General features: G+C 42.9%; 1 protein-coding gene and 1 pseudogene across 1 annotated transcript in view; one reads left to right on the forward strand and one right to left on the reverse strand.

The window, feature by feature from the left end:
* Positions 1–16,499, forward strand: part of LOC113019578 (protein NLRC3-like) — a 576,297-nt pseudogene that overhangs the window by 500,009 nt on the left and 59,789 nt on the right.
* Positions 1–16,499, reverse strand: part of LOC113009816 (cytidine monophosphate-N-acetylneuraminic acid hydroxylase-like) — a 43,383-nt gene that overhangs the window by 9,974 nt on the left and 16,910 nt on the right. The window contains exons 2-11 of the mRNA XM_026148393.1: positions 15,408–15,618; positions 15,238–15,329; positions 14,265–14,374; positions 3,344–3,534; positions 2,487–2,567; positions 2,318–2,384; positions 2,123–2,204; positions 1,907–2,044; positions 1,392–1,527; positions 480–623 (exon numbers count right to left, since the gene is read on the reverse strand). Of these exons, the coding sequence (XP_026004178.1) occupies positions 480–623; positions 1,392–1,527; positions 1,907–2,044; positions 2,123–2,204; positions 2,318–2,384; positions 2,487–2,567; positions 3,344–3,534; positions 14,265–14,374; positions 15,238–15,329; positions 15,408–15,613 (1,247 nt within the window). The 5' untranslated portion in view covers positions 15,614–15,618. The remainder of the gene's footprint in view (positions 1–479; positions 624–1,391; positions 1,528–1,906; positions 2,045–2,122; positions 2,205–2,317; positions 2,385–2,486; positions 2,568–3,343; positions 3,535–14,264; positions 14,375–15,237; positions 15,330–15,407; positions 15,619–16,499) is intronic.

The following is a 16,499-nucleotide window of genomic DNA, read 5'->3' on the forward strand; positions in this document are numbered from 1 at the left end:
ACTAATCCTGCCTGTGCTCCTTATAATGATAATAACTCTTTAAAAAAAATAATGCCATCATGTTATCACACAACATAGGCAAATGCAGTCAGATTTGGATTTTCTCCTTTACATGAAATAATTGAGTAGCAGTAGCTTGTCAGTAAGAATCAAAGTCATATACATTTACTGGGCACTTACATCAAAACGGGAAAAAGACGGGGCTGAAGCTACAGCTCAAAGAAAAATCAATAAAAGTGACACATTTTACTTTTACATTTGCAGTGCAGACAATGAATATTTGGACAGTGAGATTTTTTTCCTCATCAGACTCTCAGAAACAAAATGATCTGTTTATACACTGGCATTGTAGAGACTGACATTACTGTTTAAATTTCTGTGTTTTATGTAGTTGTATTACAAAGATGGAATAACAGTCTCTTTCTTTCCCACATCGACCAGGAATGGAAAACACAGATAAACATGTGAGCTATTCCAACCTGTTGGTGGGGTCTCTCAGAGCGAGGCCGAGGTCCAGCACAGCACCTGGCTGCGGTGTCCAAGTTTTGATTGCCGGTGCAAGCTTATTAATGAGTGCATTGAGGTCCTCTGCACTGTTTTTGAAATTCGTATCCTTTATGTATCTTCCAACCAACACACAGTACAAACAGACACATAAGTAAAGGGACACATAAAGCACAAATTAGGTCTCATGTGTTTAGCTTGACAGTCATTAGCAGTAGTGTCACTGTCAAAACATAAGGCCACAACTGTGTTGTACAACCATGTTTCCAGAAAACATGAATGCTGTGTATGATGTAAATAATGTTAATCACATCCTTATTTAATAACATAACAAATGTATTGAATCAAAGAGAAAAAAAAAGTCTTCAGTTTAAAGGTCTTATGCTAACAACACATTTCACAAACATCGAAGCGGCAGCAAAACAAGACTGGGAGAATTTTGTAACGTTAAAAAAAAAACCTGATAGAAAATCTTAAAATCAATGATAAATGAATCTAAGCTGCTGACAGTTATAAACACAGGTCAGTATAAAAGGAGCAGCTCATCAAAGTGGAGTCATGGTTGTAGATTGACTTGCCAACATAAACTGCATATCAGCTCATAGACAGCTGAAACAGAGCTACAATTAAACAGGGAATAGATAGAAAAAGGAGCCCATATATAGACCAAACCCTGTTTTGTTTGTTATTGTACATAGTTGTGTTTTAAATATTAACTTGTCCAGATGAACTACATATCAGCTTTGGCCTTGGAATTTAGATCAGATCAGCTAACTTTGTTGTGAGGATTCTTCTGCCAGGGAACATAAAAGTAGTTCAAAACCAAAAAGCTCTGCACTTTATTAAGTCATCTCTGATGCTGTGCAAACCCTTATTACAAACTCTACCTGTCTGATGGATGAGCCTCCACAAAGTATCCAGCGAATGGGCAGTAGATCCTCGGCTGCAGGGATTTCACCAGTGTAGCTTTGTAATTCAGCAGCTTCTTCCTCTCATTCTTGATAAACTCTGCCTTCCAGGAATCTGGAAACACATCAACAACATTTGCTTCATCTCAGCAGTTTGGTGCACTTTGACACTGTTGATCACTGTTGATTTTGTTTTATTTCATTATTTTACTTTTTTGTTTATCTGAACACATACGTGTGTGTGTATATCTACATATATATTCGTATCTGTAAATGAAAATATATGTAGTGTGTGTATATATTGTTTTTTTGTTTTATATGTCTGAAACAAATAAAGATACAATACAATACAATACAATCACAACATATCAGTTTGACAAGTCCGTTCTTACATCGCTAAAAGAGCTACATGTAACCATCAAAGATTCCAGCATAGATGCTGTTGTGTGTAGGTGGAGGTAAAACCTAACTAAGCAAACCTAACTCGGGCTCACCGCTGTATTTCCCTCCATAGAAGGTCATGGGGAATCCAGAAGCTCCTCCAGCAAAGTCAGACATCATCACGTCCACATTTTGTGGTAGCCTTCCTCCATTCGGTCTGGTGCAGTCCACAGTGTTGAGGATCATATGACCTGCAATAAAAACAACATTTTATATTATAATCAGACTTATTTTTACAGCACAAGTAATTATATTATTCAAAATGACACCTTTGTAGTCAACAATGATGCAGGTGTCCATTTCAGGATGTACCCCATCCATCAGGATCATAAATCTCAGGTGATCATCAATCTGAGTGAGACAGCAAGATTCATTTTTACTTCTTTATGGAAATCATATGATTTTAATATACAAAATGTTTTTTTGTAATTCCTCTTAAACAAATGATAGAGGCAGTGACTTACATTTTGCCAAACACCAAAGGGAAGGACTTTAATATTGGTCAGCTTAACTTGGCTTTCCTTTATATACCTGTCACAGCGGAGATACCCGTATGTGAATAACAGACCAACATTGGATAATTTATTCCCTCTGTAATTTATGGGGACAATTCAGCTCCACTTCATTACTAACCAAAACACTGGTCTGGATGTGTCACCGACATATATCGGTATGTCCGGCCTTCTTTCTGCCAACACTTTCAGTGTGGGATAACTATAAAGGAAACAGAAAAAGTCAGTGCCCTGCACTGTAAATATAAACACCCTTCATTTCTGAAAGTTGGTCTCTTTGTAGATTTTGTATTTGAGGTTCTAGCCAGTAGGAATAAAAATATTTAACGTTCCAAAAATGTTTTTATTTCTCTCAGGGGCTCTGAAGAGCTGTTCAAAGCAGAGAATAGAAGTACTTAAATTTGGCTACATTAGATTAACATAATACCAAGTCAGACATTTACGTGAAACAAAAAATAATTATTCTTTAAGTAAATTGAAATATTGTGTAAAACATTTTAAGTTTAAGTAAGTAATTTTAGTAGTGGTAATTTTGGTAATTTTACACTGATCATTTTGTTTCTGAGAGTAAGTACACTGTACTGACTGGCCAGATTGCAGAGTGCTCTACATTACTTTTGTAATAATTTGTAATTAATTATAATTATTTTTTAATTAAAGGATGTAAAAGTCTTTTTACATGCTTTAATTTAAGGACAGTATACCTTCTCTTTACTGTGACTGTATGCAGCTGGTGCTGTTTTCCTCTTTTTGATTTTGCTTGCAGCTGGTCATGGATCAAGTATTGTAATGTAAATTACAATATTGCGCCATAAGAAATCAATAAAATTCTGTGTAATCAAGATGAATAGAACAGCTGAAGCAAAAACTGTTTGTAGATACTATACTGTGTTTGCTCTGAATCATTTACTTCAAACAAAAATGGCAGTAATATGTAATGCATATTTTTATGTATTTAACAATATTAGCAGAGCTTGCCTGAGGTGGTCTGAGTGCATATGGCTGATGTAGATGAGATCTGCACCACAAAGCCTGTCCAGGGCGTCTGCTGGAGGCTCATGGAGAAGCCACCAGCCCCTGGCAAACGCAGGACCCTTCAACCAGGGGTCGAACATGAACCTTCTCTTGCCAAGCTGTAGCTCTATGCAGGCATGGGTGAAGTATGTCACCTGAGGGGAAAGTAAAAGAAAATTTATGTTTTGGAGACTATACTTGATGTACTTTTCACTCTTAGTTCATTATTATTATTATTAAGTGCGCCTATGCCAAGAGGAACACTTATTACTATTCGTCGGATTTATTATTCTTATTCTCAATCCTCCGCCTAAAATTTTGACGCGTAACTCGCCCCACAGTTTTGAGACAAGGTTCATTTGGTGTTTATGACTTTTATAGTTTTTTAAATATTAATATTTTACTGCAAATTTTCCCACGCTTATCTGTTGCACAGTTTTGAGACAAGGGTTACATATGTTATATCATTTTGTGCGGCTGGATCTGGACTAGTATGCTATGACTTTTGGTGTTTATGACTTTTATAGTTTTTTAAATATTTAGATTTAAGTGCAAATTGGGAAAGATTCATCTTTTGGCCCCATAGAAACAGACTTCATTTGTGGTGTGTTGGCTCTCTCTAGTGGTATGCTGGGAGTGGTACACCCTGTCTACCCTTATTTGGATTACCGTAATAACGACAAAATCAACGGTGCGCACAGCATCGCTGCTTTCAGGAGCCATTGGAAGTTTTAAGGTTGCGCGAACCATTGAATATATACGGTAAGCGAAAGCGTGTATGCTTGGTGGAAAACTCCATATCCCACAAATAGTACGCCTCTACCGAGTGAAACAATGGCAGCTGCCACCTCATTTTTATATTCCTCTTATTCGTGTTTCTAGGTCACAAAATAAACTTTTAAGATATTTTCAGGTGAGAATGTAGCTGTGTAAACTTCAAATATCTGCTCGTTTTATCAAGACATCCCATATTAGCAACAGTTCTTGCTAGCTAGCTAGCGCGACTAGCTAGCTTCGCTCAAAAGCACCCGGGCTTGGATTTCAGTGAGGCTGCTCACACTCATTTCACCCCCGATCGCTCACAAATAGTGTTCGTCTCAGCTGGACTTATTTTTTGTTTATATGGGCCGATGATTCATTTATTCATTTTAGTAATGGTATAAACAGTGAAAGGTGGTTGTCCAGATGCTGGTTAATGTGGGAAAATAACTGAGTTTTCTCGTGGTGGCTAAGCGGAGCTCCAACAAAGGGCAGCTAGCCACCGGTGTATGACAGAAAGCACATGCGGGAAAAAGACACACACGAGGCGGCGAGGCAGCCGCCGATCGACCTGTGGTGCCTCAAACAGATGGCAGCCATGGATCAGGAAATTGAAGGCAGGAGAAGCAGACCCAAGGCGGCTGTGTCAGGTTAACTGAATTTCAGGTAAGAAGTTATGAACTGCACTCCATTTGGGTCAGATATAAACCGAGTTTAGGTGTAGTTTATTTTCGTTGTGCTGACTTTTTACAATCAGTTACAATAACTCGTACTGCGTACTAGCAGCACGCAGTACGAGTTACGAGTTTCTATACAGCTGTGTGCGCGCTAAGTTACTGATGTTGAACTTTATTTTATTCATAAGGGTTAGTTCGTAGAGTTCCCAACCGTTCCGTACAAATGGAATCGTCCCACGTTCAGAGAAAATATTATGCGTTTCGTATTGAGCCGAAAAGGAACACAGTTTGTCCCGTACTTCAGGTAGAATGGAAGAAGACACAAAGCTGGATTTATTCTGTCGATATGCAGCCTCCCCTGTCATTCTCTCGCCTGTTGCAACTTCAATCATGAAACTGATCAATGATCGGCTTTTCTCTCTTGTTTGTTTATCGCGCTAAACAACAGCAGCACGTTTAAGCTTGATCAGCTGTTGTTATAATTCATTCGATTTTAATTTCTAGTATCAGTTGATGTTTGCTGGAGCCACAGCTGTAAAAGCGGCTTATCTAAAAGTGGATTATCTCGGCAAAGGAGAAGTTCTCACTAATGCAGATTTAGACAGATTTGTCAACAATATTTGATAGTAATGGGTCTTATGTAGAAAATGTTTCAGATCTTTCAATTCAGCTCATGAAAAATGGGAGCAAAAACAAAAGTGTTGCGTTTATATTTTTGTTCAGTGTAGTAAACACAACACCATTGCAATAACCTAGATAAGTGTAAGCAACAGTAAATACTAAATATTGAATGTTTTTGTGCAGCACATAAGACCGACAACGCACAATGTGCTTCGAGGTATTAGCCAAGAAAGGTATAGTTTGTGTCTATGAGCACCTGTGTGTACACCTGTGTGGATGAGAGTGCTTGTATTTAAAAGGTTTGCCAATGCAACAATCTGCTAGAGGGTGTGGGGAGCCATAGCCCCATCTCCCAGGGCATGAAGCAGGCATGGAGGAGATCCAGGCCCTAGACATCCAGAGGTCCCCCAGAGCACGAGAGCCCAAGGAGGACCAACGGAGGGGCAGCCGCACCCTCTCCTGGAAAGAGCTGAGGAGAGTCCCAGATTTGGGGTCACCCAGCAGCCACGGAGCAGAAGCCACAGGGGGAACCAGGCCTTGTCAAGCAGCCAAGAGCCACTGGGAGTGAATTGGTATATAACTGAGCGCCCAGCCCCGAATGCCAAGAACCACCAATGCACCGATGGCTGAGGGCCACCGGCAGGGAGTGTGGTGGGGGGTGATAGGCCCCTACACCTGGGGGGGCTGAGATGTTCACAGAGAGATGGAGTCTAAGATGTAACCTAACACACAGACATAGACAAACAGGCACACACAGGCACAAGCGTGCATTCCCACCCTCATGTAAATACGCAGCCCTTGCCTAATGTGGAGACAAACAGAAATGAACACTGTAGACAAAGTCACACTCCCCAAACATATTCTATACCCCCACGTCCAGGTACCGTCGCCCCAGGAGGGGCAATCTGCCCCTAGACCCAGGAGATGTTGCCCTTTTCCCTTGTGTGGAGACAAGCAGTAGCAGGGAGGCCGAGCATCCCAGACCCCAACCAGACAGCCAACTCCTCCTCCCAGCCCCCACCCCCAATGGCAAAAAGAGAACGGGTGTGTGTGAAGACCCCATACCTTTCTCCACCTGCTCATATGTACTGTTGCTGCTTGCTGTTCTAAAGTGCATTTAAAAGACGGGAAGGGCATGATGCTTTCTGCTAGCAGGTGTCAGCACGGCCCCTCCCGACAACCTTCAATGTGTAGGAGCCAAGTTAAGATAGTTCATATGTTTAGTATTTATATTTCGCTGTTGTTAAGCTTGTTGTGTAATTAATAATTTTAGGAAATAGATGCATGTTTATGGTGGAACTAGGTTATGTAGTACCATGTATACATGTGCCTTAAAGACTGGTGTTTATAGTAAAATCCGGGCATCACGGATGTATGCCAATTAGTGCATGAGGTGCGGGAGGGGGGAGAGAGAGAAAAAGAGTTAACACGGCATAAGATATACGGGGCAGCAGGGTAGAACAGAGCCACACGGTTTTCCTACCGTAGTATGTTATTTTGTTGAGGACAAGTTAAACCTGACCACTCCTGTAAGATGCAAAACCGTGGAATAAATTTTTTGTTACATCTTTTCACATCGGAGTCCCGTGGAGTTCTTTTTCCTCTTCAAACTGACGTACGCGAGTGAATCACGGGAAAACTGGTCTCACGGCTTACACATTTTGTAGGAAAACCCGCTTGTTGTGGAGTAATTGACGCGACTAAAGAAGGAAAAAACCCGAGCTGCTGCAGCGACAACAAACGTGAGTAAGTGGAGCTAATTCACGAGGAAAAAAAGTGCTGAGTCATGGTGGATGCTGAGCTGTGTGGTAGCCAACCTGCATGATTTTTGGATGATAAAATAAGGATTTTGTTGTTGCTATTTGGGAAATTAATAGCATGAACAACGAAGAAGAAGACACAGTAGCAGAAATGGAAGCTAGGGCGGTGAAAATCACACCTAAAGCTATGGAGGAAAGGCTGCAACGTGTTATCAATTTACGGAAGGCCAAGCTAGCCAAATTAACAGGCACAGTGAAACAAGTGCGCCAGCTGATGGAAAATGAATGTGATACCAGCCTAACAGAAGTAACACAGTTAATGAAGGATTTTAATGAGCGGTTTGGAGAGTTTTGTGGTTTGAACACAAATGTTAAAGAGGTGCTCCAGCAAATGCCGGAGGAGGATTTAACTAAAGACCAGGAAAATTGGTTTGAACCTAAGGCTGATTCCTTTAAGGCTTTTGCTGAGACAGCTTCGGCTTGGATTGACAAGATGGCACCTCTTGAACACAAATGTTAAAGAGGTGCTCCAGCAAATGCCGGAGGAGGATTTAACTAAAGACCAGGAAAATTGGTTTGAACCTAAGGCTGATTCCTTTAAGGCTTTTGCTGAGACAGCTTCGGCTTGGATTGACAAGATGGCCATGCGTGCTGTGGAGGCTGAAAAATGCAATGAAGATGTGGATCCATCTGACAGCGTATCTAATGCATCTGTCTCAAAACGCAGTGATAAGGCATTTTCAGAACGCGGCTCCTGCGCTTCGTCATCGGTGTCGTCCACACGCATGAAGGCAGAGGTGGAGCGAGCTACCTTATTGATTAAGGCATCGTCTTTAAGACAGAAACGCTTGCTGGAGGAAAGGGAGGCTAAGCTCCAAGCTGAAAAGGAGGAGCTAGAAATACAAACAGCTCTTGCAGCAAATGAGGCAAAGATCAAGATCTTATCAGAATACGAAAGTCGTGCATCCAAGGCATCCAGTCGCGTATCCACCCGGGATGGAATGAACTCCTACGTGGCATCGCATAAGGTTGGAGATTTATTTACTTCACAGCAGTCAAATAGCCCATCCCCCACGTGAGAAAGACAAGCGCAGAAGAAGAACATTCTCCAAAACGCACAGCAAACACACACTGTTACCTACCAGCCATCGCAGACACCAAGTGCTCTACAGGATGTGGTCGAAGCGCTAACTAAGCAACAGAAGTTAGCTACGTTGCCCCCGCAGAACATTTCTGTGTTTAAAGGGGACCCATTAGAGTATCGGCTGTTCATGCGAGCTTTTGAACATGGTGTGGAGGACAGAACAGAGAGCGACAAGGATCGATTGTACTACATGGAACAATACACAAGTGGGCAACCACGAGAATTGATACGGAGTTGTCTTCATATGGAACCTACACATGGATATCAAACGGCTAAGAGACTGTTGGAAGAGCACTTTGGAAATGCCTACAAGATATCAGTGGCATACATTCACAAGGCTCTTAACTGGCCAACCATCAAGTCAGATGATGGAGAGGCTCTGCATGCTTTCGGCCTCTATCTTACTGGATGTCGTAATGCAATGATGGATGTGGAGTACATGGAGGAGTTGGACAACACGGCCAACATGCGTGCTATCGTTTCCAAGCTTCCGTACAAGCTGAGAGAAAGGTGGAGAACATATGCTTGTGGGGTCTTAGACAAGGCAAAACGCAGAGTCACGTTTGCAGATCTGGCGGAGTTTGTCAATAAGCAGGCCAAAGAAGTTTTGCATCCATTGTTCGGTGATATAAAGGACAGCACCTTAAAGGTCCAAGTTAGAGGGCAAGTGGATGAGAGGTTGCAAAGGAGAAGTGGAAACAGAAAAGGATTCACTGCAGCTGCAACTATCACCACTACACAGGACGTACCCTCTAAAGAAAGGAACAAGGTCAGCGGGAAGCAGGTGTGTGCATTTTCCAAACCCTGTCTTTTCTGTCGTGGTGAAGAGCACACCATGGAACAGTGCAAGAGGATGAAGAAGTCACTTCATAAGGAAAAGATTGACTTCATGCGAACTAAAGGACTATGCTTCAGCTGTCTTAAGCAGGGACACATGAGTGGTTCGTGCCAAGAAAAAGCAAGTTGTCAGGTTTGTCCACAACCGCACCCCACAGTGTTACACATGAAGACTAAGCCCAGTGCTACAAGCAAAAGGGTAGCTTCTGAAGTGGAATCATTAGAAAGAGAAGACCAAACAGAGTCAATCGTGAATGGATTTGTTGAAATGGAAGCACCTGCTCACGCTGCAGAGAAAACAGAGCACATTTTGGCAATAGTTCCAGTACAAGTGAAACCTAAAAGAGGACAAAAGGTGACACACACTTATGCTTTTCTGGACCCTGGCAGTACTGCCTGCTTTTGTACTGAAGAGTTAATGCATGAGCTTAACTTGTCTGGCAGGAAGACAAACATTTTGCTGAAAACAATGGGAGAGGAAAAGGTCGTCGGTAGCCACATTGTGTCTGGGTTGGAAATAAGCAGCTTAGACAGCAATGACTTCTTTGAGTTGCCAGAAATGTACAGTCACAGTGACATTCCTGCTTCTGCCGACAATGCTCCTTCTCAAGACTACGTGAACAGGTGGACCTACCTTCAGCAGGTGTCTATACCTAGGATTGAAGCAAAGATTGGACTGCTAATCGGGGCTAATGCACCTAAAGCTGTTGAACCTTGGCAAGTTATAGCCAGCGAGAATGGTGGTCCATATGCTGTGAAGACAAGGCTCGGTTGGACCATCAGCGAACCCCTCCAAGGAAGCAGTTCCCAAAGGGCATCATGCGGACTGATTCAGGTTGCAGCAAACCGAATATCAGTTAGCAAACTGGATGAGCTCTGGGACCAGCAGTTTAAAAGTGACTTCCCTGAGCATGAAAGAAACGAGAAACAAGAAATGTCAAGAGAGGATTTGCAGTTTCTGGAGATAGCGACAGAGTCAGCTACTATTGTGGACGGACACTACAGCATCGCTCTGCCATTGCGGAACAAGCGCATTAAGATGCCCAACAACCGCAAAGTGGCTGAGCAACGTGCCTTACACCTAAAGCGGAAGTTGGAGAGGAATACTTCATTCCACGCAGAATACTCGGCTTTCATGAGTAACATCATAACCAACGGTTACGCAGTGAAAGTGCCAGAACAGGACCTTGATCGTGACGATGGAAGGGTTTGGTACCTACCGCACCACGGAGTTTACCATCCCAAGAAACACAAGCTTCGAGTGGTCTTTGACTGTGGAGCATCGTACAAAGGCACCACCTTAAATGATCAGCTGTTACAAGGACCAAATCTTACCAGTACCCTTCTGGGGGTAATTATCCGGTTCAGACAAGAAGAAGTGGTCATCATGGCAGATGTGGAAGCAATGTTCCACCAAGTAAAGGTGCCTGATGAGGATTCTGACCTTCTTCGGTTCCTGTGGTGGACATCTGGTGACATTACTCAGAATATGGTGGAGTACAAGATGGTGGTTCACATTTTTGGTGCAACTTCGTCACCAAGCTGCGCCAGCTTTGCTCTGCGTAAATGTGCTGAAGACAACCGAGATCCAGCCAACAGCCAAGCGGTTGACGCAGTCCTGCACAACTTCTATGTGGACGACTGTTTAAAGGCTGTGAGCTCAGAAGAGGAAGCCATACAGTTATACCACACTCTTAGAGCTGTATGTCAGAGGGGTGGATTCAGGCTCACAAAATGGATAAGCAATAGCAGAGCAGTTCTGTCTGCTATTCCAGAAGAAGAAAGGGCATCGGAGGTTAAAGATCTCGATCTGGATCAGGACACACTTCCCATTGAGAGAGCGCTGGGAGTCCAATGGTGTATTCAATCTGACAGCTTCAGGTTCAAGATTGTAATGCCGGACAAGGCACCCACTCGGAGGAACCTTCTGTCCACTGTGAGTTCTGTCTACGACCCACTGGGTATCTTGTCACCAGTCACGCTTCAAGCAAAGAAGATTCTGCAAGAGCTTTGCAGGAGAAAGATTGGCTGGGATGTCATCATACCTGCAGACCTAGCTCACAAGTGGCTCAAGTGGAAGACCCAGCTCCGCCAGCTAGGGAACATAAGCGTTCCAAGATGTTTTAAACCTGTGGGCTTTGGAGAGTCAGTATACAATCAGCTGCAACACTTTGCTGATGCCAGTGAAGAGGGCTACGGTACAGTAAGCTACTTGCTACAGAGGAACAGCCGTAACGAAGTCCACTGCGCATTCATGTTGGGAAAGGCAAGAGTGGCCCCACTTAAGCCCATTACAGTTCCCCGCATGGAACTTACCGCAGCAACCATGGCAGCACGCATAGACAGGGTTCTGACGTCTGAATTGCAGCTTCCGCTCCAACCATCTGTATTTTGGTCAGATAGTACCACGGTACTCAAGTATATCAGCAATCAAACAAGTAGATTCCGTACCTTTGTTGCTAACCGTGTGGATGCCATCTTGAAATGCTCCAGTCCAGAGCAATGGAGGTATATCAACACCTCACTGAATCCTGCCGACTTTGCATCAAGGGGGCTCCAAGCAGAGAGCTTCTTGCAGTCCCACACATGGTTACAGGGGCCGGACTTTCTCACCAAACCCATGGAAGAGTGGCCAGAAGAGGTGCACCCAGTTGAAGGCCTGACTACAGATGACCCAGAGGTAAAGGGTAACCTGGTGTGTGCTAGTACAATCAAGGAATGTGAAGATGTAGTGCTGGAGTTCCTGCAGTACTTCTCATCCTGGTTTAAACTTAAAAGGGCAGTGGCATGGATGCTTAAAGTCAAGAGCATTCTGCTGCAATTGTGTCGCAAAGGGAAGGAGTTGTGTGCTGTTAAAACACAACCTGAAGTCGAGAGGGATATGGAAGGTTTCAAGGACAGCCTGTTTCAAGGGGACACCAACAAGCTAACGGTAGAGAACCTTGCGAAGGCTGAAGAAGCAATCATTCGCTACTGTCAGAGGAAGACATTTCCTAAGGAGATCAGCGCACTTTCTAAAGGTCAGGGGGTGAAGAGGACTAGTAGTCTTTTCAAACTGAGTCCAGTACTTGAACAAGGCATCCTTAGGGTCGGAGGGCGACTCAGCAGAGCAGCACTACCCGAGGAGGCTAAGCGGCCAGCAATCCTGAGCAAGGATCTTCACGTCACGAAGCTTATCCTCAGAGAAATACATGAGAACTTGGCTCATAGTGGTCGCAATCATGTTATCTCCAAGTTGAGAACAAAGTTTTGGGTACCCGGTGCCAACTCTGCAGTACGAAAAATACTCGCTAGGTGTATTGCCTGTCGGCGTGAGCATGGAGTTGCAGGACAGCAGCAAATGGCCGACCTACCCCGAGACAGAGTTCTGCCAGATGACCCTCCATTTACAAACTGCGGAGTGGACTACTTTGGTCCGTTTGAGATCAAACGTGGTCGAAGTACGGTGAAGAGGTATGGAGTCATTTTCACCTGCCTAACTACTCGTGCAATACACTTGGAGATGGCAGCCTCGCTGGACACAGATTCCTTCATTCATGCTCTCCGTCGCTTCATAGCCAGACGAGGCCAGATAAAGACCCTTCGTTCTGACAATGGAACTAACTTCATTGGTGCAGAGCGTGAACTTAAAAGAGCCATTGCTGAATGGAATGTGTCCAAAATTGAAGACCACCTAAAACAACAAGGCATTCAGTGGACGTTCAACCCTCCCTCAGGACCCCATCATGGAGGGGTCTGGGAGAGATTGATCAAGTCAGTGAAGAAAATCCTAAACGTTACCTTGAGGCTGCAGACACTGGATGAAGAGAGCCTGCATACACTTCTGTGTGAGGCGGAGGCCATTATTAACAGTCGGCCAATAACCAAAGCGTCCAGTGATCCAAATGATCTGGAAGTACTCACTCCCAATCACCTGTTGCTGCTCAGGAACAAACCATCTCTTCCTCCCGGACTGTTCGACAGGCAAGATCTCTACGCAAGAAGAAGATGGAAGCAAGTGCAATACATGTCGGAAATATTCTGGAAACGATGGGCAAGGGAATATTTGCCGCAACTTCAAGAGAGGCAAAGGTGGACCCGTCCATCTCGCAACTTTTTGGTTGGAGACATTGTGCTTATTGTTGACGATACAGCCCCACGCAACTCTTGGATTACAGGGAAAGTAATCCATACTATCTCAGACAAGGCTGGAATGGTGCGGCAGGTTAGGATCAAAACCAAGACGAGTGTACTGGACAGGCCCATTACGAAGATTTGCCTTCTGCAGGAATCGGACTGAAGTAGTCAACTGCAGAGACTGAAGTTTGTGTACTTTGGCTCCACAAGTGTAAATTGGTAATTGTGTAATAGAGTCACAATTAGGGGCCGGTATGTAGGAGCCAAGTTAAGATAGTTCATATGTTTAGTATTTATATTTTGCTGTTGTTAAGCTTGTTGTGTAATTAATAATTTTAGGAAATAGATGCATGTTTATGGTGGAACTAGGTTATGTAGTACCATGTATACATGTGCCTTAAAGACTGGTGTTTATAGTAAAATCCGGGCATCACGGATGTATGCCAATTAGTGCATGAGGTGCGGGAGGGGGGAGAGAGAGAAAAAGAGTTAACACGGCATAAGATATACGGGGCAGCAGGGTAGAACAGAGCCACACGGTTTTCCTACCGTAGTATGTTATTTTGTTGAGGACAAGTTAAACCTGACCACTCCTGTAAGATGCAAAACCGTGGAATAAATTTTTTGTTACATCTTTTCACATCGGAGTCCCGTGGAGTTCTTTTTCCTCTTCAAACTGACGTACGCGAGTGAATCACGGGAAAACTGGTCTCACGGCTTACACACAATGTCTACATGCATTTAAAAATTGAGAGGTGGGCACCTGCACCAGAGGTGAGTCTGAATACACAGACCTTCCTCTTCATTCATTATTGAGATACTTTGACATAATTAAGATTTTTATTATTACTTATATAATTTATTACACAGATAATTTTGCATAACAGTCTAATAAGGGTAAAACAATGCACAGCGGTGTCTGAAAAACTCTGTAAAACATTTGTTATTTAAAGTGTAACAGCAACACGTACTTTCACTTCTCCCTTCTGGAGCTCCAGAGGTTCTCGAGGATCAGCCATCCAGGGATCAACAGGGCTCAGTTCCACCAACTGAAGCCCCCCATCATCCAACATTGATACCTCTGCAAGTGCGACAAGAAGCTCAGGTGTAGTATTTAAATGGTATTTATATTATTCTCATTATATTATTATCCATGCATTAAATATGGTCATTCATACTGACTCACATGTATTTATACTGTAGTGGGCTTTTTGGCACAAATGTATAATTGTTATTACTTTCAGAGGAATAAATTACATTAAACAGTTCCAGTCATGGAAATTGTCAGTTGGAAGGATATGTTTGACATTGGTTTCTTCTTTTGGTTTGCTTTCCTGGTCAGAGCTCTTCACAAATGTTTAATTATTGTTCTTAGGAGGTAGTACATTTGCACAATGACTGAAACTAGCAGCACTGGCACCATTTCCATATTAATGACCAAAGAACTGACCTCACAGCCCATTGTTCATTCAGTGGGCTGGTTTCAGTCATTGTGCAAATGTACTGTTCATAAGGTTGGAGAAACCTGCAGTCAGCTGAGACTGAAGACGTCACGTGGATGAGTGAAAAAATGTAAATTACCAAGGAGAGAATTACATTGCATTAAACAGTTTACATCCCAGTCATTTGCAGCATGGAAAATGTCTGTTGGAAAGAATATGTTTGACATTTCTTGATTACAATTATTGACATAAATTGTCATGTTATTCTTTAGAAAAGGCCCTCTACCAGTTTAGCATTTAATTTAATAAAGTAATGAAGGTAATTGCTATTCTGATTGTTAGAGCCTACTGTGGCAAGAGCTATAATTATAAGGTCCCCACACATCCCGTAATGCACCTTTACAGTTTACATATTTATATTCCAGATTTAGCATCCAACACTCATATTGCAGGAAGTGGAATATCAATATACAGTAAATGGCATTTTATAGACAGAACTTACCAAGCTCATCCTGCAAGAAGCTGTCAGGTGGGTTCACATATTTCATTGTTGACACATTTAATTTCCAGTTGTGTTTGGTACATTTAACAGTCCTGAGGGAACAGACAATTCTGTCAGCTATAATCAAAAATTGACAATGTATAATCACTGATATCTGCTCCTGCTCTCACATGCCATCCAGATCTTCAATGTCTTTGATGAACAGCCCCCCTTGATGCTTGCACTGGTTCTTGCATGCTTTAAAGTCATTGTTGCTCTTAAATATGATGTAACACTTGCCATCCTCTGTGCTTTTCTTGAAATTCACTCCTTCTTTGAGTGAGCCAACTGCTTCAGCATCCAATGACAACAATACCTTTGCTATTTGAGAGGCCATTGCACCTAAATGTTCAAATTCAAAAAGAAAAGTTTTAACGCACAACCTTTTGAGGCAAGCACAAGGAGTCTTACAATAACCAATGGAAAAAAAAACGGAGCAGTAGTTACAACTGAAATGGCATCTAAACTCCGTAAATATAAATATACTGGCTCCTCAGGGAAGTGGCCAGGCACATCCTCAGCACATGCTAAGAAAGTAAGTGGGAGTTCATCGTGTTGCTTGCAGTCGGACACCGTGATGAAGTATGAAGGTTTGAAATCGGACATCCTTTCTTCTCTGAAAAACAATATCTCCACGATTATCAGGTCAGAACTGAGATGTGCGCTCGCAGAGCTATAGCCAGGCGGCTGCCAGTTTTGCTTTTTGTTTTCTCTTGGTCCTAGTGTTTCCCAATGCCAGCATTTCTATGTGTGGTCTTGTTCAGATGGGGTTTCAGGGTCACCGGGTTTTACATGGTGACTTGGCTTGGGATACTGCCAGAATTTATTTACTTTTTTTTTCTCCTTCTTGGAGTCTGGGTGTGCAAATACATTCATAATGTTGGTTTTTGATTAGATAACTCTATGGCTGCTGTCGAAGCTATACAAAGGTGAGTCTCCTGCAGAACAGAGATATCAGCCTTGAGATCTTTCAGGTGTGTAAGGACCTTTTTGTGCTTAACATAACCAGTTAGCAGACCAACATAAATTGAGGACTGGTTGGGCAGGCCAACTATTCCACTTCAACTTTAACTCTAAGACGAGGGATGTTTCACATCCCTTTTGCTGTATCAAGCATTTTATCTGATCCTATGGGCCGTTATATTATTGTGGTTTGCCATCTTTATCAACTCAGACTAATTTTAGCTAGCATTTATGCTCCCAACTGCGATGATGAAAACTTC

Source organism: Astatotilapia calliptera, chromosome 3, assembly GCF_900246225.1.
Source record: "Astatotilapia calliptera chromosome 3, fAstCal1.2, whole genome shotgun sequence".
NCBI classification, from domain to species: Eukaryota; Metazoa; Chordata; class Actinopteri; order Cichliformes; family Cichlidae; genus Astatotilapia; species Astatotilapia calliptera.